Consider the following 25,506-nt stretch of genomic DNA (forward strand, 5'->3'; position numbering starts at 1 on the left):
AGAACATCCCACCCAGCTGATATTTAGAGCAGGAAATATGAAGCAACTTATTTCTCAATAAGGAGGCATGCAGCACTTCCAATTAAAAGGCGTTGTGCCACTATTCTCTTTCCCTTCCCAACACGTTATTTTGAGGTAAGAAAAAAGGCGGAAGAATCTGTGTGAAAACACAGGATTGGAGGTCACAGGTGGAAAATAACATAATATGGAGCAATTTCACAATAAAAGCCTTGTCCGGAAGAAATTGAAGATGAGAGGAGGAAAAGATAACAGGCAGCAAAAAAAAACCTCTTGCTAGAAGAAAAAGTAGTTATCTTTTAGCCCAACACTATCTTGGTTCAATTTAGGATAGATGAGCAAGCACTGAGAAGATACGAACAGCCATCATTAGCCCACAGGAACAATGAATCACAGACCCATCCAGGAAATGAACAGCTTCTTAATATATTCCATAACATTCAAAATCTGCATCCAGATGGTATGGGTACCTTCCTGTATTCAGTTTCCTTTCCATATTTCTGTTGTTTTTCAAAACTGTAAAATGATTGCATATGGTTGATGCACTTGAAAGTATAAGTGATTTAAGTGTGTTCAAATTCCTCAGATGAAGGGGAAAATCTTACACTCTGTCTTTCCAATGAAAAGCAGGACATATGGATGCACTGAATTCTACTTGAAGTATAATAATTCTACTTGAAAATAATAATAATACTCCTTCTGTCTTCACCATTCCTGGAAATCAGCAGATTACCTGTAAATACTTGTGCTTCCAGGTGAGGCTTTCATTGGGCCATCAGCCTGCCCCATTCATGGGATTTTAATGGGGGTCCACACATAACTGTCTTCCATTTGTAAACCTCCCTTATTTTCCTCACTATTTCTTCTGACCTTTTCTTTCCCCCAGGGGAAAAAAAGCCATTAAGGAAACAAGGTAGAATAGGTGCACCAATGCTTTCTGGTAGGAGCGCTCCATCTGGAAGCGCTCCATCTTGGTTGTTATGTTGTTAAGTTTTGCTATTCATTAGTTAGGGTAGTTACTATTATCTATACTGAATCTTCCCCCTTTCCTCTTATTTCTGCATCTGGTGCTCTTTTCTTCTCTCCTTGGTCCAATACCTTCTTGCCAATCTCTGTAAACATTTCCTCCTCCTCTTTTCTTTCTCACAGACATGGTTTACCCTTCTTTCTTCTGATGAGGTTCTTTCTTGCTTTAAACAAGCTATGTTTTCCTAGATCTTAAGGAAACAGTCTTTCAGACCTCTACCTTCTCTTACACCTTGTTTATCTTCTTTATTTCATTTCCTGCCTACTTGAGTCATATGTCTATTCTCAGTGCCTTAACTTTCTTTCGTCCAAGTCTTTGATAATTTCCAGTCTGGTTTTTAGCCTGCACTAAGTTTATAAAATTTCTAGAGTTCATAATAATCTAAGTCTCAACGGATCATTCCCTCTATTTCTGATATTCAGAAGTGAGTGCCATTGCTTATGTTGCCAAAACAGCAATTGCCACACACCAGAGGGAGGTATCGGCAGACTTGGGGGAAAACCCAAGGTTTGCAGAAGTTATAAATTTCTTTAAGGAAGAAAGCGCAAAAAGCAGCAGGGGTGGAGCTGGGGTGGGAGAACAATACCAAAAATTGCACACTAAAGAATGAACATGCTCAGTGGCCACAGATAGCGAATTATTTTTTTGTGGGGAGAATGGAAAATTGGATTGGGGGGAATGGAATGAATTCTCCTGAAGAAGAGGATGGCTGACTGACAGCACAGTCCTCTAAATGGCTACTCAGAAGAAAACTCCATTGAATACAATGCAGTTTACTCCCAGTTATGCAAGTATGGGGGAGGGGAGAGTGGTACGATACAAGTATTAACACACAAAACCTAGGATGTGTATTACAATAAGGCAGCTTCCCCTACATTGTCCTGTTCCCTACAGAGTCCTATGGAGCAATGTTTCATATACGATACAAGAGAAGCCTGCAACAAAAATGTTGCAGCATGGAGTGCTCCAGTCAGTCAGCCATGCCCTCCTCCAGAACATTCCATTCCCCCTCCCATTCAGGTTTCCATTTCACCTCCAAGTGAGTTAGCATTCTGCGGCCACTCAGCATGCTCAGTCTTTATTGGGCTGGTGTGTGCGTGTGTTTTGGTCCTGGCCCTTAGAGGGTTCCCCCACCCCAAGATTTATTGTATTTCTGTGAACCTTGAGATTCCCCGAATCTTCCTGATACCTCTGTCTTGAGGCTGGATAGTGCTGTTTTGGCAATATAAGGAGCTGCACTCACCTCTGACCTTTGGAACTAGAAGGAATAATGACAGTACAATTCCCTAGTGCTACAAGAAACATGAGTCTTGGCTGGATCACCATAGTGTGCCCCAAATATTTATAACGTATAACTTGATGACAAACATTTGTTACAAATAGGCTCACATTTAAAATAATAAGAATAAGTTGTACCCAGTGGTGGTTTTGCTTTGGTGGACATTGCTTCCGCTAGCACAAGCCAGTCACCTGATTCTCACTAATCGCTCCCCACCTACTGCCTCCCTCTGGACCATATCCAATTCTATTCTGGATGATCCCACAACCCTATTGGCGGCTAGGCGGGCAGACAGCTGAAGAGGATAGGCAGGATCAGTGAGAACTAGGAGCCTTGCCTCTTGCAAGTGGAAGTGCTATCTGCTAAGGCAGGGGTAGGCAAGATGATGCTGTCAAGGTGATGCATGCCATATGCCAGAAAATTTGGAAAACACAAGAATGGCCATCAGACTGGAAAAAATCAACTTATATCCCCATACCAAAAAAGGGAAACACTATAGAATGTTCAAACTATTGGACAGTGGCACTTATTTCACATGCCAGCAAGGTAATGCTCAAGATCCTGCAAGGTAGACTCCAGCAATTCACGGAGCGAGAATTGCCAGATGTACAAGCTGGGTTTAGAAAAGGCAGAGGAACTAGAGACCAAATTGCCAATATCCGCTGGATAATGGAGAAAGCCAGGGAGTTCCAGAAAAACATCTATTTCTGTTTTATTGACTATTTTAAAACCTTTGACTGTGTGGATCATAACAAACTGTGGCAAGTTCTTGGTGGTATGGGGATACCAAGTCATCTTGTCTGCCTCCTGAGGAATCTGTATAATGAACAAGTAGCAATGGTAAGAACAGACCACGGAACAATGGACTGGTTTAAGATTGGGAAAGGAGTACGGCAGGGTTGTATACTCTCACCTTACCTATTCAACTTGTATGCAGAACACATCATGCGACGTGCTGGGCTGAACGAATCCAAGGCTGGAGTTAAAATCGCAGGAAGAAACATTAACAATCTCAGATATGCAGATTGATGGCTGAAAACGAGGAGGAGCTGAGGAGCCTTATGACAAAGATGAAAGAAGAAAGTGCAAAAGCTGGGTTGCAGTTAAACCTCAAAAAAACCAAGATTATGGCAACCAGCTTGATTGATAACTGGCAAATAGAGGGAGAAAACGTGGAGGCAGTGACAGACTTTGTATTTCTGGGCGCAAAGATTACAGCAGACACTGACTGAAGCCAGGAAATCAGAAGACGTTTACTTCTTGGGAGGGGAGCAATGACAAATCTTGATAAAATAGTTAAGAGCAGAGACACCACACTGACAACAAAGGTCCGCATAGTTAAAGCAATGGTATTCCCCGTAGTAACCTATGGCTGCGAGAGCTGGACCATAAGGAAAGCTGAGCGAAGGAAGATAGATGCTTTTGAACTGTGGTGTTGGAGGAAAATTCTGAGAGTGCCTTGGACTGCAAGAAGATCAAACCAGTCCATACTCCAGGAAATAAAGCCAGACTGCTCACTTGAGGGAATGGTATTAAAGGCGAAACTGAAGTACTTTGGCCACATAATGAGAAGACAGGATACCCTGGAGAAGAGGCTGATGCTAGGGAAAGTGGAAGGTAAAAGGAAGAGGGGCCGACCAAGGGCAAGATGGATGGATGATATTCTGGAGGTGACAGACTTGACCTTGGGGGAGCTAGGGGTGGCAACGGCCGACAGAAAGCTCTGGCGTGGGCTGTTCCATGAAGTCACGAAGAGTCGGAAGCGACTGAACGAATAAACAACAAAGGGGTAGGCAACATGGTGTCCTCCAGATGTTTTGGACTACAACTCTGAGCAATGCCAGCCAATATGGCATTGTGCGTGGTTATCCCGATGTAAGTCTATGACACATACATGTATAGATGTGCTAGCTCATAAGGGGATAAAACAGGTAGCAGTAAAATCAAGCTCCTAGATGGAGGAGGGGAGGCAGAGAACACTACGAGGAACAGTCAGGTTTTCCACAGTTCTTCCCGAGCGCCTCTGTAGCCTTTTCAAACATGCCACACACAAACCACTCTGCCGGGTTCGGACACCCTGACAAGCCTCCCCGAAAACAAGCCACCCTGAACAACCCAACAACAAGGCGTGGATTCTCAGTGTGGCTTATACATGAAAAGTAAGCCACCTTGAGGAAACCGTGCAGGATTTGGACATCACAACAAGCCATGCCATGCGAACCAGGTTTCTAGAGCAAGCCATGGGTTTCACTGCAGTTTGTAAGCCATCCCAGCCAGCCAGCCTCGCTAGGTTCAGACATCAGGACAGCCTGCACCTGGCGAGGGTGATTATGCTAATTGGGCTTATTTTCCCTCCGTGATTGTGTGAACCCAGTCTCTGTGTATATGTGGGGGAAGCATTTGACAAAGCACGTTGCTAATAGCAGAGAGAGAGTCTTCAAATGGGCCATTTGCAACTAAACAATAGATCTTTCTGAGTCATTACACTGGAGACAAGGTGCATGAACAATGCTTCTACAAAGCAAATCGTCCTTTTCCATCTTTTTCTGTAGAAGGAAGAACTCTATTCCAGTTCCACACTGGTTTCAAAGGCAAGGGCAGTTAAATCTAAGGGTGAGGAGAGGCTGTGTTTATCTCTGTGACTGGCTCAACCGCTAAGTGACCACATGCCTGGTACCTAATGGAACGCAAAATTTAGACCTCTGTTTTTAATACTTTTCCAGGCATTTTATAACACTCATCTATCTGCATTACATTCTGTCACCGAAATATAAATGAGAAGTTTATAAAGAGCAATACCAATTAAAAGCTTCCTTCACTGAAGTTTTTTATTTAAAATCAGAATCAGCCGGATTACACCAAGGGAATAATATTTTCTTTCTTTTTTTAATGTACACACTATCGTGAAATCCTCCTTGGGATAAAAGCTCGGTTTATGCATTAATAAATAAATAAACAAACAAATTTATTCATTAATTTACTTGAATAAATTCTGTAGAATTTGGTACAGAATGTAGGTAGAACCATTTTCTTTACCACACTCTCCTTCCCTTTCCTTATCCCAGACTTTGGTAAATGCAGCTTTTAAAGAAATGCTAGACCACATTGCTGGAGACAAATAAAAAATAATAACAGGAATAAGAGGCTGAATACTTTTCATCAAATGTAATTCCTCACATTAAAAACAAAGTAATACCATCACTTGAGAGGCCAGTAGAACATCAGAGATTGAGCATTTGAATGGATTCTAGAAAGAAGATATTTATCTATTTCTAAGATAATGTACTTCAGGGCCCCCCAACCATTTTGCAACCATGGGTACATTTGGGAATTTGAGCCAATGGTGTGGGCATCACCACAAAATGGCTTCCATGGGGGATGACTGTCCGGGGGGAGGGTAGGTTGGTCAAAAGTGAGCTAAAGAGGTGTATTGGGAGGGAGAGAAATAATGGAACTAGAGGCTAGGGGGGAGGGGAAATAGCAAGGCAAAGGGGGAGAGGAGAGAGAAAGAGCAAGGGTGGTGATGGGGAGAAACCAGTGACCTAAAGAGGGGTGTGTGTGTGTGTGGGTAAACTACTGAGGCTAGAAACGGAAAGAAAGAAGCCTGTCCCAACATTTTCGAAGGATTTTATTAAAACATTTTTTGTTTGAAGGAGCAGGGAGTAGAGAGCTCTGCAGACATCCCTGGAGGTGCCCATGAGTGTCATGGCACCCATGGGCACTATTTTGGGTACCCCCTGATTTACATGATGCTGTTTCTATAATTTTTGGAAATTGCTCAGGCATCCCACAAACAAAGTGACTGGAACGTTACAGCTACAGCTCTGATAAAATGAAATTAAAATGCTTCTTCCCAGAAATTAAGGAATGTATGAAAAAAGGCCTAATTAAACATGAGCAACTGTTAGAGATCAAGGATAAGTTCATAAGCATCAGCTGCAAATGCAGGCTTTGAAAGTCCATATATGGGTGCCTAAACATTGGTGGTCTGGCTCTCAGGAGTACTCCAAAGAGCTAATTCAAATGTTCAGGCACATTCCTTTAATGCATTTCAGAATACACATGGGAGATTGCTTATTTGAATTCCCCCCTGCCATGTCAAAATCTTCCTCCAAATGGAAAACAGGTACATTTGAATGGGCTCTAAGAGTAAGAGCTGTATATGCCTGTTTCAATTACCTCAGAGATTAATAGCACTGAAAGAAAAATGCATGGTTTCAGTCATACAACTGTAGGCTCAGGCAGAGTTTTACATATCCTGTTTGTTTATACATCATAATTACTATAGAGACTGGTAGAGATTACCATGGCTAAACTGCCCAGCATGGTATTTGTCTCTCACTTGGTTTCTTTACATTTAACTCTAACAGTCTTTCATGTGATGATATGACGAAATTCTGGAGAAAAGAATCCCACCTTTAACTACAGTGTATGTAAATTACATTAATTTTTTAATTTAAACTTTCTAAGTTCTGTTCGTAAACCTCTAAGGCTTATCACTTACATGTCTTGTTTCGTAAATATGATTATTTTAAAATAAAGGGTCAAAAGTGCAAGAAGATATAAAAGTTCTCTCTAAAAATGTATGAATAATCTGCTCCCACAGACTTTTTGATTCTTCACATTTATCTCAGGCCAGAATGTGACAGAGAAAATTACTCAGATCATGACTAGAGAACAATTAATTAAGTGAATCGTGCTCAGCTCCAACAAGACACCCAAGTAGGAAGAACTTTTGGGAAAGTAAAGTTTGTTCAGAAAGCCTACGTCTACTGCATGCATTTAGTCAACCCTTTACTTTTTCTTTCTGTTCAAAAGGTATTAATGGCTTCTTCTCTTCTAGGATCATCACACTGTGAAAGTTGAAAATGGTACCTGAGTTATCTATAAGTTGTACAAAATGCACATTATAACTATATCACCCTTTAGCTCCATTATATGTTGCCGCCAAAAGGTTGCTTAAATAAGATTCTTAAGCTATATGTGTCTCAGATGTCTATGTGCATGTGACTCATCCCAGAATGAACTATAAAGAGTTGATACAGTCTGACCATATAATTAGGGTTTATCTGCACTACAAAAGTATACTATAGTTCCCTCCACAAAGAATCTAGGAATCTCCAACAATAGATCCATTGCATCTATTCTTGGTGTCATTGCAGAACTGAGATCCAAGCACTACAGGAGGAGCATTTCCTTTCCTGCTTTTCAGCGACATGGCCTCTAGATGGCACTGTGGTATAGTAGAATAGCACAAATATACAAGTGGAAACAGCATTCCCCTTTGTTTTCAGAAATAATACCTCATTTTCCCTGCTCTAAAAAAACCTCTCCAAAAGTGTTGTTTACAAACAGACACAAACCTGGAGAGTCAAAAAGTCATCTAAGGAACCTGCAAACAAGGGGACATCTACACAGTGTTCAGAAGGCGCCCCAAAGCCCCTTGAGGGTGCCCCGAAAACGCTTGTGTAGTACGTACCTTAATCGTCCCCAGAAGAGGCGGAGGAGGAGGCGTGCTTCGGCAGCGCAGACTGCGGGCGGGCTGCTCCAGGCTCCGTTTCCCTTTAGCCAGCAGGCCCTGCGAGAGCTCTGGGTCGTGGGAGGGAAGAGAGCGGACGGGCGAGGAAAGGGGCGGCGGCCCCTGCGCGGTCCCGAGGGTGTGGGAGGCGCCCTCCCCTTTCCTCGCCCGTCCGCTCTCTTCCCTCCCACGACCCAGCCCGCTGCTGGGAGCTCTCGCAGGGCCTGCTGGCTAAAGGGAAACGGAGTCTGGAGCAGCCTGCCCGCAGTCTGCACTGCCGAAGCACGCCTCCTCCTCCTCCTCTTCTGGGGACGATTAAGGTATTACTACACGAGCGTTTTTGGGGTGCCCTCAAGGGGCTTCGGGGCGCCTTCCGAACGCTGTGTAGATGTCCCCCAACTGTGATTAGGGAATGGCAAGGGCACACTAAATGCCTCATGTAGAAAAGCTGAATGAATAGTAAACAGTTTTAAGTTTGTGCTCTAAGCGCCCTTTCAAAAGTTCATTTTGTGGGTTGGCACATTCTTTCAGAGGCTCTAACTAAAGAACATACATAGAATGGAGATGGAATCTCTTGTGAAGATGCTGCCTTCCCACCCAATCCTCCATACGCACGTTCTTCTCTAGGAATGAAGGCTTGGAAAAGGCTTTAAAATTTGGCCATAAGTATTCCAAATGTTTCTTTTTAGATCTTAGTGCTACTGTTGGTTTTAGACTCTGCAGCTGTTTTTAAGTTCTTTTAGGTTTTTATAATTTATTTATTTAATAGATTTAGATACTGCTTACCATATCTAAAAGAAAGAAAGAAAAACATTTCTACACTATGTTTTACACTGGGCAGTATCTAATGGGGTGTTTATGCCTCTGCCGATTCTTTTCTGCCAAGTCAATTCCATTGTGCAAGTGGTTGGTCCCACCGAAAGTGTTGTGGTGGGAAGCAAGACCCACTGCATGATCAAGCATTTACTCACCCTCTGACCTTCTTTCCCAGGTGGGCCTTGAGGACCTTCCATTCCAGGCACCCCCTGTAAATATAAGCAGTTCAGAAATGTAACATTTTCCCATTAATATCACTTAGGCATAGTAGTTTGTATGACCTCAGGTGTATTTTGTCAAAGAACAGACTACCATTTATCAGAGTGGAATTTATATGGAAGAAGTGTGAACTCCTTGAGATCTGTTCTAGAACTCAAAACAAATTCTTGGGCTCAGGATTCTTTCATTCGAAGTTTATTCCTTTTGCATCCAGCTCAGCTGGGTGCATCTCAGGGTTCTAGTAAAACAACACCAAAGTAGACCCTACAAGCTTGAAATCTACCCTCTGGGAAATCCATTCCATTCAAGCCCAGAGGATTTCTGCAACATGTCCGTTTTGGTAAATGGGGGTGGGCTGAATTGGATTATTTTTTTCAGTTTCTGGGAAATTTGTGCACATTTGCTTTTTCCAGCTTCCGCCATTTGTGCAAATTGTAATTTGTGCAATGGGTGTGTATGTGTGACAGGTCAGGAAAAGGGGACCAGATCGCCCACTTAGCAAGCTGGTTTTCAGGGTTTGGAGTGTTGAAATGACACCTGTGGGTCTCCTGATTCTAGACCATACATCCCCAACACTCAAGCAAGTGTTGGCTAGCAAGTGGTCTAGCCTCCACCCCCTTTTCAGAACCCTAAAATGAAAGTGACAAAAGAGGGGGTAGATCTGCATTAAAAGCACTTGCTTGAGACTTAGGAAAGTGTGGACTAGAAGCAGGGGACACACAAATGTCAGTTCAACACTTCAAACTTTGAGGATCAACTTGCTAAGTGGCAATCTGGTCCCCTTTTCTTGACAGTCACCCCCTCCTCCTGCAAATCCCCCAAATCCCAATTTATGCAAATGACAGAAGGGGACAGGAATATGCAAATTCCCAACACTAAAAACAAACCAAAAGAATCTGCATATTGGCTCAACTCACTATCAGCGAATTGGTGACAGCAGGGGAAAACAGTATGAAATCGACAGGGCCCAGCTGGAAAAAAATCCATCTATCTCCCCCCCGCCCCCCAATTGAATCCTCCAACATCCCTAAGTAGAATGTACCTCTTTAGAGTGCTAGTGAGGGGAGGACCATTTTTGAATGTGTGCTCATGTACAAATGAACCGCCTGTAACTAAAAAATGAGTGCATCTCACAGAAAGGCTCTAATCTAGACCAACCACTATTGTACCAGTTTTGAACTTGCAGGGAGCGTTTCAGGCTGGGAAGTATGCAAAAATATGAGCCACACCTGCAGTGGTACTGAAGTGGTACTCAAACTACCTGAGATCTCTGCTTCTTCATCCTTCCGCCTATGCAGACCTGGCCATAGTCAGAAATCGTAAACTACCACAAAGGAGCTTTCTGTGTTTTGTGACAGATCACATGACCTGGTGTGGTGATATCAGAAGAAACTAGAAGGGAGCAGGTAGCTCATGTACTTAAGAAAAGAGAATCATAACATAAGTCAAATTAAAGTTACACTTCCAAGTAGTTTCACTTGTTCTACGTGTATGCTAATTCTTACACTTGTGGGTTGCCATGGTGCTTAACCTGACGTCTATTTTATTCTCACGAGGGGAAACATTTCACTGTTGTTCAGAGTTTAAAGGACTACACTATTTAGAGATTAGGAGTTAGTATGCAAAGCATCCCCACTTATATTGTTTGAACTTTGCTGTGGGGAGGGCGGGGGGAAGATGGCATTTCAGATGCCATTTTAGTGCATTAGTAATGTAAATTATTTTCTCATAATTTTTCTACTGAAAAATACATGCATCATTTTTGTGTCTATTGCTGCAGGGTATATATCACACACACACACACACACACACAGCACAAATCTCAGAGGCAAGCCTTCCTCTCCCACAAATCTTTTGAGCTTTCCAGCATACTGCACAGAGGAGATAAAAATAACTTAAAATGACAACAACATATTCTGATTCTCTAGACAGGTTTACCTTGACAGGAAACTCCCACCTCCCACGGCATGCAAATACCATTAAACAAGATTCAAAACTCAAGAGCCCTCTTCTGTTGAGAGGGTTACATATTATCCTGTGATCATTTCTATCCTGGAAGTGACAATGAGCACAAGTAATAGCTTAGTGAATAACATAACTGGCTTACAATTTAGTTTTATAATAATAATAATAATAATAATAATAATAACAACAACAACAACAACAACAACAATAACAACAACAACCACCACCACCCAGAGAGTTTTGGCTATTGGTCAGTATAAAAATGTAATAAATAATAATAATAATAATAATAATAATAATAATAATAATAGAAAAGGAACAGCTTAATTTTACTTTTTAGTTCATCAAAATATCAGCTTCTTAACCATGCAGTATGGCTTATTTTTCTTAAATAAGCCACTTTGAGAACCCATGGTTAGTTGTTGGGTTGTTCAGAGTGGTTAACAAGCCACACTGCATGAATAACAAGCCATCCTATGGAAAATGTCCTGGTTCAATGAACATGCACTCATGGTTCAAGCAACCATGGTTCAATGAACAACACACAGTCTAACAACAACAACCCTCACTCAACCAGTGAGTGTGGGATAGCGTTTTGAGTGAACTCAGTCTAAGGGTGCTTCCAGATGAGGTTTTTATTGTGTAATCATCCTGTTTCATTCACAGAGTTTTACAGGGGGGTCTAGACTGCATCATCCTCCATCAGTAAACCTCCCATGTTTTCCCATTCCTTCATACCTTTTCGTTTTCTTACCACAGAAAAGCCATTAAGGAGGGAAAGACAGAATAGAGACCCAATGACTTTTGATTGGTTGCTCTAGGAGCCATTCGTCTAGGAGCATCCTGAGAATGCAAAATTGTGGGCAGCAAAGCAATCTTATTGCACATTCCCTTCTTTTTTAAATGAAAGGAACAATATCAAATTGAGTGAGCTCATGTCCAAATAAGCATGATTAGGATCACAGCCCTAAATTGGGAGCCTGCCAAGTCATTCCCCCTGTCCAGATGAAGGGGTGGTTCAGTATAGGAATACAATATTATGCAAGATATAGTATATACATCACAGTGACCTCTAAAAACATTGTCGGTAAGCCTGTAGAGCCAATAATTCATGGGGCATTGCTTTTACACATTTTTTAAAGGTACATTGGGTTGGATCCTCAGTTCTCTTTTGCAGACGGAAGAGCTCCTTCTGTCTGTAGAAAGGAATCCGATTCAGAGGAGTCTTTTAGCTGAAGAACAAGAGGGTGAAGATTATTTTCCCTCTGCTCTGCAACGTCCTGCACCATACTCCACACCGTTCCAGAGTGTTCTCCAACTCTCTGGAGCAGATTTTAATGGGTGAAAGGGGATGCCAGGTGTGTGTGGGGGCGGGGGAGTCAGAGAAAATTGCCTCCCCCTCTCTTCTCCCAGTGGGAGAGTGCTGTGAGCAGAACTCTTCTGAAGGGATGCTCCTGCCAATGGAACATAAGTTAAGATCCAAGCCATCACCTTAAAGAGATAGAATATAACCTACAGAGCCTTCCTTCTCTGTGATTATATTGTGTGCAGCATTGGAGCTGTGTAATGTATTATTCACATTTCATTTGTTTATTGAATTTGTATGTGAAAGTGACTAGAGAGCGTGTCCTAGGTCTGAGTGACCAGCTTCCTCATTCTGTTGGCTTTGCACTGAACATGTTATCTGATGCTTCATTTGACTAGGCCCCAAGGAGTACGGAGCCAGCATTCCAAGTATCTGTTTAGTAAGCAAATCTTAGGTGCTCCTGCTTGTGACTGACTTAACCCTTGGCTTCTGTGTAAACATTTGGTGCCATCTGGATGAGCATTTCATAAATCCCCAGAGGGATAGGCCCACAGGAACGTAGAGACGGACACTCATTTTCCTGGGGAACTAAAAGCTGCGGATCAAATGTCAAGAGGAATGGTTTTCATATACTTTACAAGAGAGATCACTCTACCACCTTCCTTCACCTGTCACTCTTGTGACATGACATGCACAGGCTTAAGCTCTGAATGCCAGAAAGGAGAGAGGAGCTTAGCCAACTGTGTCATTTCAGAGAAATGTCCCCGACTTCTTTCGCCTTAATTCAGCACCTTGACAAACTGTGAAGATAATGCTGTCATCTCCAGTATTCAATCACTGCATGGCCCTATTAATACTAATTAAGGATAACAGGACTTGAAAAACAATAAATATTATAGTGTTTAGGCAATAAATAGTTTTGATGTAGGGGAAAGGATCTACCCCATGTGAGAAGATTTAAAAATAATGTTTAAAGTTAACACTTTAATAATAAAACGTATTATAAAACGGATTATGAAACGTAGTCATTCTTCAGTCTACATGGCATTTCAGATAAATTTAAGTTAAATTCTAAATGCATTTTCTTTCAGTTTCAGTTGTTTTAAACTTATTACTGTATTTTAAATCTTTTGCACTGTTGCTAGGGTTTTTTGGCTTTTTTATTTTATACTGTAGTCTGAAACTTCTATATTATATTTTATTGTATTGTATTTTATAGTTTTAATTGTTGTGAACTGCTTCAACTATTGGGTGGTATGGGAATGTAATAAATAAATAAATAAATAAATAAATTTCATAGAAACTTTCCCCCAGTACTCTCCCTCACCCCAAATAGATAATGGCCCCAATCCACATTTTCCCCTTAAAGATATAGTGGGCCTGATCCAGAAATCCTGGCTCTCTCTCTCTCTCTTTCCAGTTACATTACATTACAAATCCTGTCAGGATGCTGATGCTGCCCCCAGAGTTAGGAAGACAGGTAAGAATTGGATGTTAGACTGCAAGCCCTGCTTCTGTATTCTTTATGGCATCTAGCACACAGCTTACGCTCAAAAAGACATTAAAAAGTAATAGCACTAGGCTAGTTTTCACGTTCTGCATATTTTGATGTCTGTAAATAGTGGTGGGTGAATGGAACTCACTGAGATTGGTGATTATGTCATACTGGAGAAAAACCATTTTCCACCCTGAGTAAACTAAATGTATTCGGAATTCCCACTTCCCTCATTGGTACATGGATGACATTCTGCTTCACCTCTCTTTTCGATGATCTAATCTTCAGGAAATAGTAAAAGTTTTAAACCAGTGTTTGGAAGCAGTCTGAGGCCATGGCTAGACCAGGCCTATATCCCGGTTATCACGGTATCATCCCTGTACATCCAAATGACACACAGGTGATACTGGGAGCAGGCAGGGACAACCATTTGCCTGGGATAATCCTTAGGTCTAGCTAAGACCTGAGATTGGATATGGGTGAACAAGCTGAAACCTAATTAAGGATATGGTGAGAAATTTGATATTTATTTATTTATTGCATTTTTATACCACCCAATCTTGCAAATAGGTTCAACTTGATCACACAGTCTATTTGACTTTAATCTTGAGTGCCAGCTCTGCCACTTCCATACACCCCACTGCTCCCTTTCCCTGCCCAATGGCCCAGAGTCCTTTCCCCATGTGACTGGGACTACACATCCCAGCACACCCAAAAGGAAATGATGCTATTTGTGTCCATTTCTAATAGGGAGAAGGCCCCACTACAACACTTCAGTTGTCCCACTGAAGCCCTTGCCAGATATTCAAGATGATGGACAAAATAACACATTCTCTTTCTACAGATAGAGATTTCATACAATGTTCACACAATGAAAAGTCAACAACCCCTCTTTCTATAAGAGAGTTGGGTGAGGAACCACAGAGTCTCCATCTAAATGCATCTGCTTTTCTGCTGACTATTTCAGGGTTAATAGTGTTACAAGTTGCTAGGTACAAATTTTGCCACAGCTGAAGAAGTGATCCATTCATTTAGCTATCTAATGAATTATCATCTAACAATTGTAGCTTTATGAAGTTTGGTAAGTAAATATAAAATTTAACATCCATGAGAGCATTTCCTGCGTATTTCCTGACTGGTGTACTTACACTAAGGGCAGCTGGTCCTGGAGGTCCTATCTCACCCTACAAAATTAGGAAGAAACCAAAAGTCATTAATCTTCTCATATCATTACACAAACATAGGGTGTGCATTCTTTAAAAAAACATTAAATTCAAACACACTTTTTTTTAAAATTGGTTTTTCCTTCAAAGAGCTCAGGGTAACATATGTGGTCCCCACCATTTATCTTCACAAAAGTCCTGTGAGGCAAGTTAGGATGAATGATGGTGACTGGTCCAAAGTCACCTAGCAATTGCCATAGCTTAGTGGGGATTTGAATCAGGTCTACCCATTCCTACTCAAATACCCTAAAACAGCTACAAGCATATTGACTCTCTCTCTCTCTCTTTACAACAGTGTCCATGTATTACTACCATATTTCTTCGATTCTGACACACTTTTCCCCCCATATAAACATTTCTAAAAACGGGGTGCGTCTTAGAATCACGGGTCCGTTTATTATTTCTTAGAATCAAAGCTTTTTTTCTGTTGGTGGTACTGAAATTAGTGTGCGTCTTACAATCGATGGTGTCTTAGAATCGAAGAAATACGGTAATATGTTTTGAAATGAGTTGCTAGCCTGCAAAATCAAGGCAAGAATTGATTTCACAAAACACAACAGTGTCCCAGTTGTCCATGCAGTTTGAATCAAGATGCAACACGATCATATCTAACAGGCCAGCATTGTAGCAAGCAACAGTATAAAGTCTGCAAAGAAACTGAGGCCCTTTCCAGATGTACTTAAAAAAAAATCCCACAACTTTTTTTTAACCTTGTTGCTAGCAGTGATCCATGCCAGTGGTGTGAGCTCTTTTCCCAAGCACCTCAGCGGAGAGTGTATTCTTGGTGTTGGAGAGATTATAATTTGGTGAGATGTCTCTTTCCACATGCCTTTTGTTTGTTTCAGGGGGAAGCTGTGGAGTCCAGCTCTGAAGAGGGGGGTATACAGCCACGAAGTTCCATGTAATACTATTGAGAGGAGGGGTAGCTTTTCTGGTTTTCATTGATAGGACTGCAGGCACATAGTATGCAAGAAGCACTGAACTGCCAAAGAATTAAACACCTTTAATTCTGGCACCTTAGAGCCAGGATTAAGGGCGCCATCCTATGCAAGTTGAGACAGAAAATAGTTCTACAACTCCCAGACAGACTTCTTTTAATGTCTAAACATGCTGAAGATTATGCCTTTATTATAGCATAAGATTGTTATGAACCAAAACTAGCTTTGTCAGATGAGCAAAGCAGGCCCCCATGTCACGTGTGTGGCTAAGCATATGTATCATGGGTACAGAGACTGGAAATGGGGGAGGGATTTATTTATTTTTACATAGTGAGGGTAAAGGATCAAGAGATGTGAGGTGCTGTTGTGTCTCGTTACCAAGCAGAACACAAAAAGGTACAAGATCCAATCAGAAGAACATAAATGAACACAAGATCCAATCAGCTGTGACCCATTCTCCGCTACAGACCACTGGAGATGAATAGGCCTTACAATACGTGGAGTAAAGATCAATACCTGAAGAGGGACAATTACTAAAACTATTACTAAAATGCTGCAATGTAAAGTTGGATAGACATGTATGACATTGCACATAGCACTCAGAATCATAGTGTAGTGGGACAACCAGGAAGAGAACGGGGTGGGTGGGGTTTAAGTTGCACTTTAAGCAGTGGGAAAATGTAGCTTCCCATAATGGGTGCACTACAAGGGGGGAATGTTTCTTGGACCCTGCACAACAAATGAGCAATAATTAGTGATACAGGAATGACCACATCAAGGTCCTAAACAGTGCAATTATATCATATGTCTGCTCAGGTGTTGTTGCTGTTTTTAATTAAAAAAACCATACCTGTTTTTCTTATCAAACAAGCCTTGACTTTCTGGCAAATCTCTAAGATGTGGCTATTTCCACAGACATACTGTATCCACACATAAATACCTTTTCTCCCTTTGCACCAGCCAATCCATGTTCACCAGCATCACCTTTTAAACCCTATGGAAAGAGCAAAAGACATGTAATAGAAAAATACCATTAGATTTAGCAGTACATCCATGTATACACCAACAAAATCACAACCAGTGAAGCATCAAAGATGAACTGTAGCAGGTTGTATGAATTACCTGACATACATTATTAAACACATATGGGAATTTTGCAACACCGAAAGACTAACTCACCCCCTTTCACTTATGTAACTTTTTTTTCTTATTTTCATCAAGCCAGCTTATGGAAAGAAATACAAGTCAATCCACTCATCACTATGGGTTTTATCCAAACTTAGTCACGCTTAGAGTAGATCCGCTGAAATCGATGGGACATTAGTCATGACTAACCTGAATCCCACTGATTTCAATTGCTCTACCCTAAGCATGACTAACAGGATGACTATATGCATTTTCACAGAGATAAGTTCCACTGTGTTCAATGGGGCTTACTCCAAACTAAGAAAGCTTGCACCTAGTTACAGTACAAGTCTGGATACAACCCTTTCAATATACTTTGCCTTAGCAGAGAGGCACAAAACAAACTTTCAGATATTTAGAGGAGATGAAGTTTTATGAAGCATCCAGAATTTGAGAAAGATCAAAAATCATGCAGATAGAACTAGAATCTACAGGACAGGGGATAGACTTTTCATATTAGAAGATACCTTATAGAGGATAGACATATTTGTGAATCAGATGAAATGGTTAATGCAATTGGCAGACTAAAAAGTGTAATGTTATTGATGATGGTGATGGGTGGCATTAGTTTATAAAATAGGGCACAAGGAAATACATTTTAGAAGAATTCATGCATGCATGCATAGATATATACACAGGAAGAATAAGTAAATATACCGTTGCTATAAAATTAGCTTGGTTAAGTGAGATTGGCACTATAAAAAGTGATGTGTGTCACCCTATAGGAGAATATGACCCCAAATCCTCCCTCCCCCACTTTCAAGCTTTCCTAATTCTATTGCCTGGTTTTCAGAAACAAGAAAGAGAGAAATTTGGCACTAAAATGATAAGCAACATCTGTGCTTTGGTGGGCACTGAAACATTAAATCAGCAAGTGTTCAAAATACATGTATTTGTGCAACTTCATTTCCTGCAAAAATTACATTAATTCACCATCTGGAAGAAACATAATTTGGAGCTTATATGAGCATTTAAGTATCCACTTTGGATTAAATGGTGGATGTTGTCAATACTTCTGATTTAGCTTTGATGTAGCCTTTATTATGCTTGCTGGCAACAGAAGAGTTAAATCTGAAGTAGTCTTTGCTCAATCAAAAGGGGACAGACCAAGCAAAGGAGAAACGAAGTGGGAGAAAGAGTTTTCTGTAGCTTATTAATGTGAATGCATGAAACAGCATAAATAAACATCTGTATGGATGTTTAAGGTAGCTGAATTGCTGTGGACTGTAAGCAGAATTGGTAAGGAGATAACTTTAGAAAATGAGAGAAATTTTACCAGAGAAATCAGTTATGTGACTGTATTTATGGAAAAGCCAGAAGCAAGAATATGACACACAAATTTCTTAACATGATAACAGCATGTACAAAAATGGCATAAATCCAGAAACTAAATGAATCCATAAATCTCACTAATTTGTAAGCGGTACATATTTTATTTATTTATTTATTACATTTACGTATATCCCACCTTTTTTCCTCCAAGGAACCCAAGGCGGCATACATAACCTTCCTCCTCTCCATTTTATCCTCACAACAACAACAACCCTGTAGCTTATTTCTTTATTGCCACTAGCACTTAATTTGCAAAATGAATGAGATCAGGTCATGAGAAAACTAATGTCCTCTCAGACCTTAACCTTAGTTGACCACAGCTATTCACTAGTGGGAGATAACTACTCCAATTTGTTCAAAGTTCAAAACACATGTAATGCATCAACTGAGAACAGAGCACATGTGCCAAAAGAGTGTTTCCCCTTTAAAAATATATCAAAACATGGACCTTAACATTTCTTGTCCACTCTTTTCCTGTGTTGTAAATAGTCATGTATTTAAGCTTGGCTTTCTTAACTCACGTGTACCCTTCTCAAATGATGTGCAACATGCGTTAGGATGTCTGTACCCAAGTGCAAAATCTAGCATGAAAAGTCACCCTTAACACGTACGATTTTACCTCGTCTTCAAACACTAGCTTTGAAAAGGGTTCACAGTAGGAGTTACAGGAAGACGCCGAGCGCACCACGAGTTTTCCTTACAAGAATGCACTCCTTTTATATGGCTGAACTATCAAGACTGAAATGTCTGGTGAGTAGGGCAAAGACAGGTGGAATTTCAAAGTGGGGAGTGATCATGTCAGTTAGCACTCCCCTCCAAAGGGCTTTTAAAATTAGATGTTTTTACCCCTACCTCAAGATAATTTTCCTGACAACAAGCTGATCTTAGAAAGTTTCTGCACAAAGAAATAGACAGCCTGGAGCAACATTCATGTTAGCCTATTTCTCTTTTATCACCCCAGAAATGTTTCCCCATTCCACCCTCTGTTTCATTGTTTCAAAAGATCTACTTTCATTCTTATAAAGGTATTTTAACTAAGGAGCATTATTAAACTTATTTATCTATTCATTTATAAAATAATAATAATAATGGTGAAAGGCAGGAAATATGTTTATTTATTGGATGTAATGGGGAAAAGCCTAACTAGTTCATAAAGGAATTCTTTAAAAGATGTGCTTGCTTCAGATGTAGCTTAGTGACAAGGGAGTTAAGACTATAGCAAAAGCAAAACAAACAGCAAACAACAAGAACAATATCAGAAGAAAAGAGAAACCTCTTCATGCACAGGAATATATCAACTGCTAAGGAAGTTAATGCAATCAAGATGTACACTTGGACACATGTGACACTTCCCCCCATTATTTTTAGTTCTTTTTATTTATATTTAAATATATATATATATATATATATATATATATATATCCCACTCTTCCACCACACATCTCTCAAAGCAGTTAGACTAAAACAAATCAGATACAAATATATATAAAAATTTCAGTGCGAAACTACAGAAAAGATGTATAAAAACAGCAACATCCCAGGAGACTACTTCAGTTTCCAGCTTATAAGAAGATCAACTCCCCAAAGAGCTTGCAAAACAGATAAGGTTCAGAGTCACCTATGCGGCTTCAGTGAAATGGGCCTGGTGAGACTCATTCAATATAATACAAGAGCCACTACAAGAATAAAATAAAATAAAATACATATTTCTAGTGGCAACAAAGAGGCTCATCTCAAAAGGTAGTGTCACCCAGTGCAATGCCTCTCCAGCATGTTAGTCGTACTTCAATATAAGGACTATATATAGAACAAGCTTGCTTTTTCAATTGGGATTGCTAATTATTACATTCAATTTATTAGAAATTGCTAAGATGCTAATTGTATTTCTCAACACTAGCAACGGAGCTGATAATGTCCACCAACATACAAGGAGGGTATAATGTCATTGATTAGAATTCTCTCTTCAGTTGCGATTCAGCGTGTATCAATATGCATAGTTTATAGATTATGGTCTCATTAGAAGCAGTGTTACAGGTTTAACATTGAACATTTGCCCTCATGTCATGTGGGATGCAAGTGTGATTGCACAGAATATATTCATAATTATCTATCTATCTATATCTCAGTTTATTTCAGCATTATTGACTTCCTGTTTTCACTGCTGTCACAATGGCCCATGCAGATTCTCTTCCTCCAATGGCACAAAATAACATTTATAGTATCAGGGAACTGTATAAATTAGCTCCAGGGAGTAAAGCTTTGATACAATCAAGAGAAGTATAAATTAGCTCCAGAGAATAAAGCTTTTGATACAGTTTCCTTTATATGTTAGATATGAAAATAGTTGTTTCCATGTACATACTTTTAAAACACGCTTTTAAAATCTAGGAAAGGTAACATTAATTAGACGTCACCTAAATAGGTAACAAAATGGGAGCAGCAACATGAGTTGTATTCATAATAAATATTTATGCTTTTGGCTGAGTTTATACTGTAACTCTTGATTGATGTGCCATATGTCTCCAGTGTACTGAATAGTAATGTGGAAGATGTGCATGGGGAATGAATAGACAGTTCTTATATACAACTCTAGTTCCAAATGAGGCTAACTAAATTAGACAGCGAGTGCAATCCACCTGAGAGCAAAGAACAAAACTTTGGGGAATGAACTTTCACTGTGCCAAGCTGATAACCCGAAGAGGGTGGGGGGGATACTCTTTCATGCTGGATGGATGAAAAACATATGAACAACAAGGAAACAAGGGCAGGAAAGGAAATAATGTCAGTCAGAGCAAGAGTTCTTCTGTTCACAGAAGGACATAAGAAGTCCCATACTGGATCAGAACAAGAGTCCATCCAGTACAGCACTCTGTTCACACAGTGGCCAATCAGCCGTCAGCCAGGGACCAACAAGCAGGACATGGTGCAACAGCACCCTCCCATCCATGTTCCACAGGAACTAGTGTACACAAGCTTACTGTCTCAAATACTGGAGAGAGCACGCAACTATCAGGGCTAGTAGCCACTGATAGCCTTCACCTCCAGGAATTTATCCAACCCCCTTTTAAAGCCATCCAAATTGGTGGCCATCACTACATCTTGTGGTAGTGAGTTCCATAATTTAACTATGTACTGTGTGAAGAAGTACTTCCTTTTATTTGTCCTAGATCTCCCATTAACCAGCTTCATGGGATGACCCTGGGTTCTCTCGTATTTTGAGAGAGGGAGAAAAAGGTCTCCCTATCCACATTCTTCACACCATGCATAATTTTGTACCCCCCTTGGCCTCCTTTCCCCCCCAAGTTAATCAATCCCAGTTGTTGTAACCTTCCCTCATAGGGAATATGCTCCAGCCCCTTAATCATTTTAGTTGCCTTTTTCTGCACCTTTGATCTAGTGGAAGCCTCCACTAACCGAAGCGGAGATCCAATTCTTTTCCCCAGTGCCACCTCCAACACTGTTCTGGAGAATCTTCCAACCCTATGAAGCAAATTAGGGTGTGTGTGTGTGCTACAGAGGGCTACAAGAGGCAAGGAGATCTGGTGAAAATCTAATTCACCCCTTCCATTAGCAAAGTCCTTGATTGGACCAAAAACTCTTTTGGAAATAGAAGGAACTGTTGGATTCAACCCATAGATTAAAGAAATGTGCTGGGCACTATATAAATTGGAGCCATAACAAAGGTGCAGTGCATATGCTTCTGACAGCTTGACCATTTTTATTTATTTTTATTTTATTACATTTATATACCACCCCATAGCTGAAGCTCTCTGGGCGGTTTACAAAAAAACCCCACATGTGTTCCAAGCTCTACTTAAAATCCAAAAAAGACTTTCAGGGAGCCAACAAGAAAGCAAGTGTGCAGCCAGAGTGGCTGGAGAGAGGTGACCTATTGCCCTAGAGCTGGAGCATACGGCAGCTTATTCTTACGCCACCAGACAGTGGCCTGGTTCAGACAACTCGCTAAACCACGTTGCTTAACCACAAAATGGTTAATGGAATGCATCATGCATTCCTTTAATCATTTTGTGGTTAAGCAGCATGATTTAGTGTGTTGTCTGAACCTGGCCAGTGAGAACACAACAGACAAAACAAACAAAAAAACCTGTAAAGAGAGACTGAAAACATCCTATTCTGTCAGAGTGCAAGGTGTTGGACTGACACTTGCGGGGAGGGCGTTTCCATTGCACACTTGCCCAAGTCACAAGCCAGTGCTTTTAACACAGATGTAGGGTCCACCCTCTTTTCACAGCTGCCATTTGCAATAGCATGATTGCTAAATGGGTGATCTGCTCCCCTTTTCCTGAGCTGTAATTTGTGCACGCTTGACATTGACAGTTGTCTAATCACTTCCCAAGTGAAGGGTGGTGGTGGTATTAATAAGTTATTTGACATGAATGCAATATGACTCTGCTGGACTAAACAAAGTAATGTAGGCAGGATGAAACTGACATGGATATTGACGAGAGGGAAGTGTGTGTGTGTGTGTGTGCGCGCGCGCTACACAGCAGACTCAGGTGGACTTGTGAAATTGTGCAGTTGCAGAAGAGCGGCAGTAAAAAATAATTTTAAATTACAACAATATTTGCGCACATTTCAAGATCCATCTACCCTGCCCCCCCCCTGTGAAAATTACACGTTGTGCAAATGGTGGAACCTGGAGGGCGGGGCCATGCACAACATTTTCCAAGGGGAAAAAAATCCTTTCCAGGGAAAAAAAGCCTTTCCCCACTTACCAGATTGGACACATCGCAAAAATCCGACAGGCTTGAAAGGAATTGAATTCTTAGCAATGGACATCAGTACTTTGGATCTTCAGGTAGAGGCAGTGATAAGGAGTACATTTCTATAATTACACATGGTGCACCAGTTGCAACCCTTCCTGAATTGGTCTGATATGGCAATATTTATCCATGCCTTGGCTACATCATGTTTAGACTACTGCAATGTACTCTTTTATTTATTTATTTATTTATTTATTTATTTATTTATTTGTTTGTTTATTACATTTCTATACCGCCCAATAGCCGGAGCTCTCTGGGCGGTTAACAAAAACTCTATTTGGATTCTACTCCAGAAGCGTGTCTGAAAGCTTCAATTGCTGCAAAATGGGGCAGCAAGGGGGATTCCACACGTCGTACTGAGGGTGCTTCCATGTGGCCCCAGTGCGACCCCAAAACGATTGTGTAACTTGCCTGTAAAAGAGACAAGGAAGAGGCGTCCTTGCCGGCGCCGCCACCCACCTCCCTCCTCGCCGGCCGGGACGGAGAGCTCGGCGGAAGAAGGCGGGGTGGAAGAAGCTCTCCACCCCGCCTTCTTCTGCCGAGCTCTCCGAGCTTCCTCTTCCTCGTCTCTTTTACAGGCAAGCTACACGATCGTTTTCAGGGTGCACTGGGGGCAGATGGAAGCACCCTGAGTATGACGTGTGGAATCCCCCTAAGTCTGCTAACTGATACATGGTATCTGAATCGTATTACACCTAAAGACCTGCACTGGTTGCCAATTGCATTCTGGGTGCAATTCAATGTGTTGGTTATAACTTTTGAAGCCCTAAATGGCTTAGAACCTGGCTATCTAAGGGACCACGTGCCTCACTGTGGACCTAAACAGAGATGTCAAAAAACCCCAAAGAGCCTAGGACACTGAGGGGTATGAAACAGAAGAGATACCTTGCACTTTGTCAAATCACCCTGAGGAAAGACCCAAGGGTGTGAAACATGCTGGATTTATTTTATCATAATAAATAACATCCTTTGTTCTAACCCTTTGCCTTTTTTTAACATCACTGTGGACCTGCCCAAATACTAAAATGTACAGGAGAGGTTTGTTTGCAGAGGGCTACAGGAGGAGGGGGAAACTGGGACATCATTGGATCCACACCTCCCTTTCTAAGCCACTGCAAGAACCCAGGGTTAACTGGTGGGTAATCGAAGTAAGTAAGAAAGGAAGGTGGTCCAGGCACACTGGGGGAGGGAGTGTTACTTCAGTATCTAATCTTTAAGTTTAAGAATTTCACATAAACCTAACAGAATCTTGGTTAAGGGTAATGAGTTTCTAGTAGTACTCATGAAGGCACCTCACTTTCCAAGAAGTCTATAAAGTACTATCCTTTTCCCAGCAATTTCCCCAAGTGCTTCTTCCAGTGGTTGATTTTAAAATATATTACTGCACAAGCCGAAGAGGTGCCAAGTTCCAGTTTCCACATTTAGCACTCCAAAGCACCACCACCTATGTTTTATAACAGAGAGTACTCAAAACAAAAAACACAGAGGATAAGTAACACATCAACTCACATCTCTTCCAGGTATGCCATCTGTTCCTTTCTCTCCTGTATCTCCCTTTTCACCCTAGGAAAAAGGCAAGCAGTCCTTTTAACTTTCTGAAAAAAGCGTATCTTAATGGAGCACAATTATGGAAAATTCGAAAAGAATAATGGCTATTTTCAGTATAACCTGTACTTGCCTAGACAAATTACTGCATGTTTTATTTTGTATCAAGTGTAATTTAACTCACACATACTGGAAGGGAAGTATGCAGAGCATTGCAACTCAGGGACTTCAACAAAGGTTCAGTAATTTCACCCACGGAATTCAGAATCAGAAAAGAAAATGCTCAGATAAAAAGCAACAACCTACATTTGCTGATGAATTAAAATGAAACAAAATGGTAAGGGATTGATGTGGGGATAAGGGATAGCCTTAATACCGTTCACCACTTTCCCCCCCTTAAAGCTAGAGTTCACAGTCTGGAAGCCCTTGGCACTCACACGCAATGTGATTGTAACCATAATTTTTGCACACCTGCCACATTCCATGCAACAGTTCTCTACAAGAAAAGTCTCCTTTCCCCAATATATCCAGCACTATTTTTAAAAAAGTCTTTCCCCTTTTTATTGTGAATTTAACCAAACAGAAAACAAATTGTGAAAAGAAAAATGCAAAAAGAACAAGAAATTACATGCACAGAAATATCAATATTCCATCAAGTACAACATTCTAAAAAATAAAAAAGAAAAAAGAAAAAAAGGGGAGCTCAGGCGAAAGCTTCAAGAAAAGCAGGCCAGGGCCAGATCTACAACAAACAGGATATAACACTATAAAAGTGGCATGAAAGCAGTATATAAGATGCAGGAACCACACTACTGCTTTATAGCAGTATTGAAGTGCTCTGACAACTGTTGGAACC

General features: G+C 40.8%; 1 protein-coding gene across 1 annotated transcript in view; it reads right to left on the reverse strand.

Annotated features, from left to right (window-relative positions):
- COL19A1 (collagen type XIX alpha 1 chain) overlaps positions 1-25,506 on the reverse strand; it is a 214,355-nt gene that overhangs the window by 92,709 nt on the left and 96,140 nt on the right. The window contains exons 11-14 of the mRNA XM_063125809.1: positions 24,615-24,668; positions 16,745-16,798; positions 14,792-14,827; positions 8,814-8,867 (exon numbers count right to left, since the gene is read on the reverse strand). Coding sequence (XP_062981879.1) covers positions 8,814-8,867; positions 14,792-14,827; positions 16,745-16,798; positions 24,615-24,668 — 198 coding nt within the window. The remainder of the gene's footprint in view (positions 1-8,813; positions 8,868-14,791; positions 14,828-16,744; positions 16,799-24,614; positions 24,669-25,506) is intronic.

This window comes from Elgaria multicarinata, chromosome 4, assembly GCF_023053635.1.
Source record: "Elgaria multicarinata webbii isolate HBS135686 ecotype San Diego chromosome 4, rElgMul1.1.pri, whole genome shotgun sequence".
Taxonomy (NCBI): domain Eukaryota; kingdom Metazoa; phylum Chordata; class Lepidosauria; order Squamata; family Anguidae; genus Elgaria; species Elgaria multicarinata.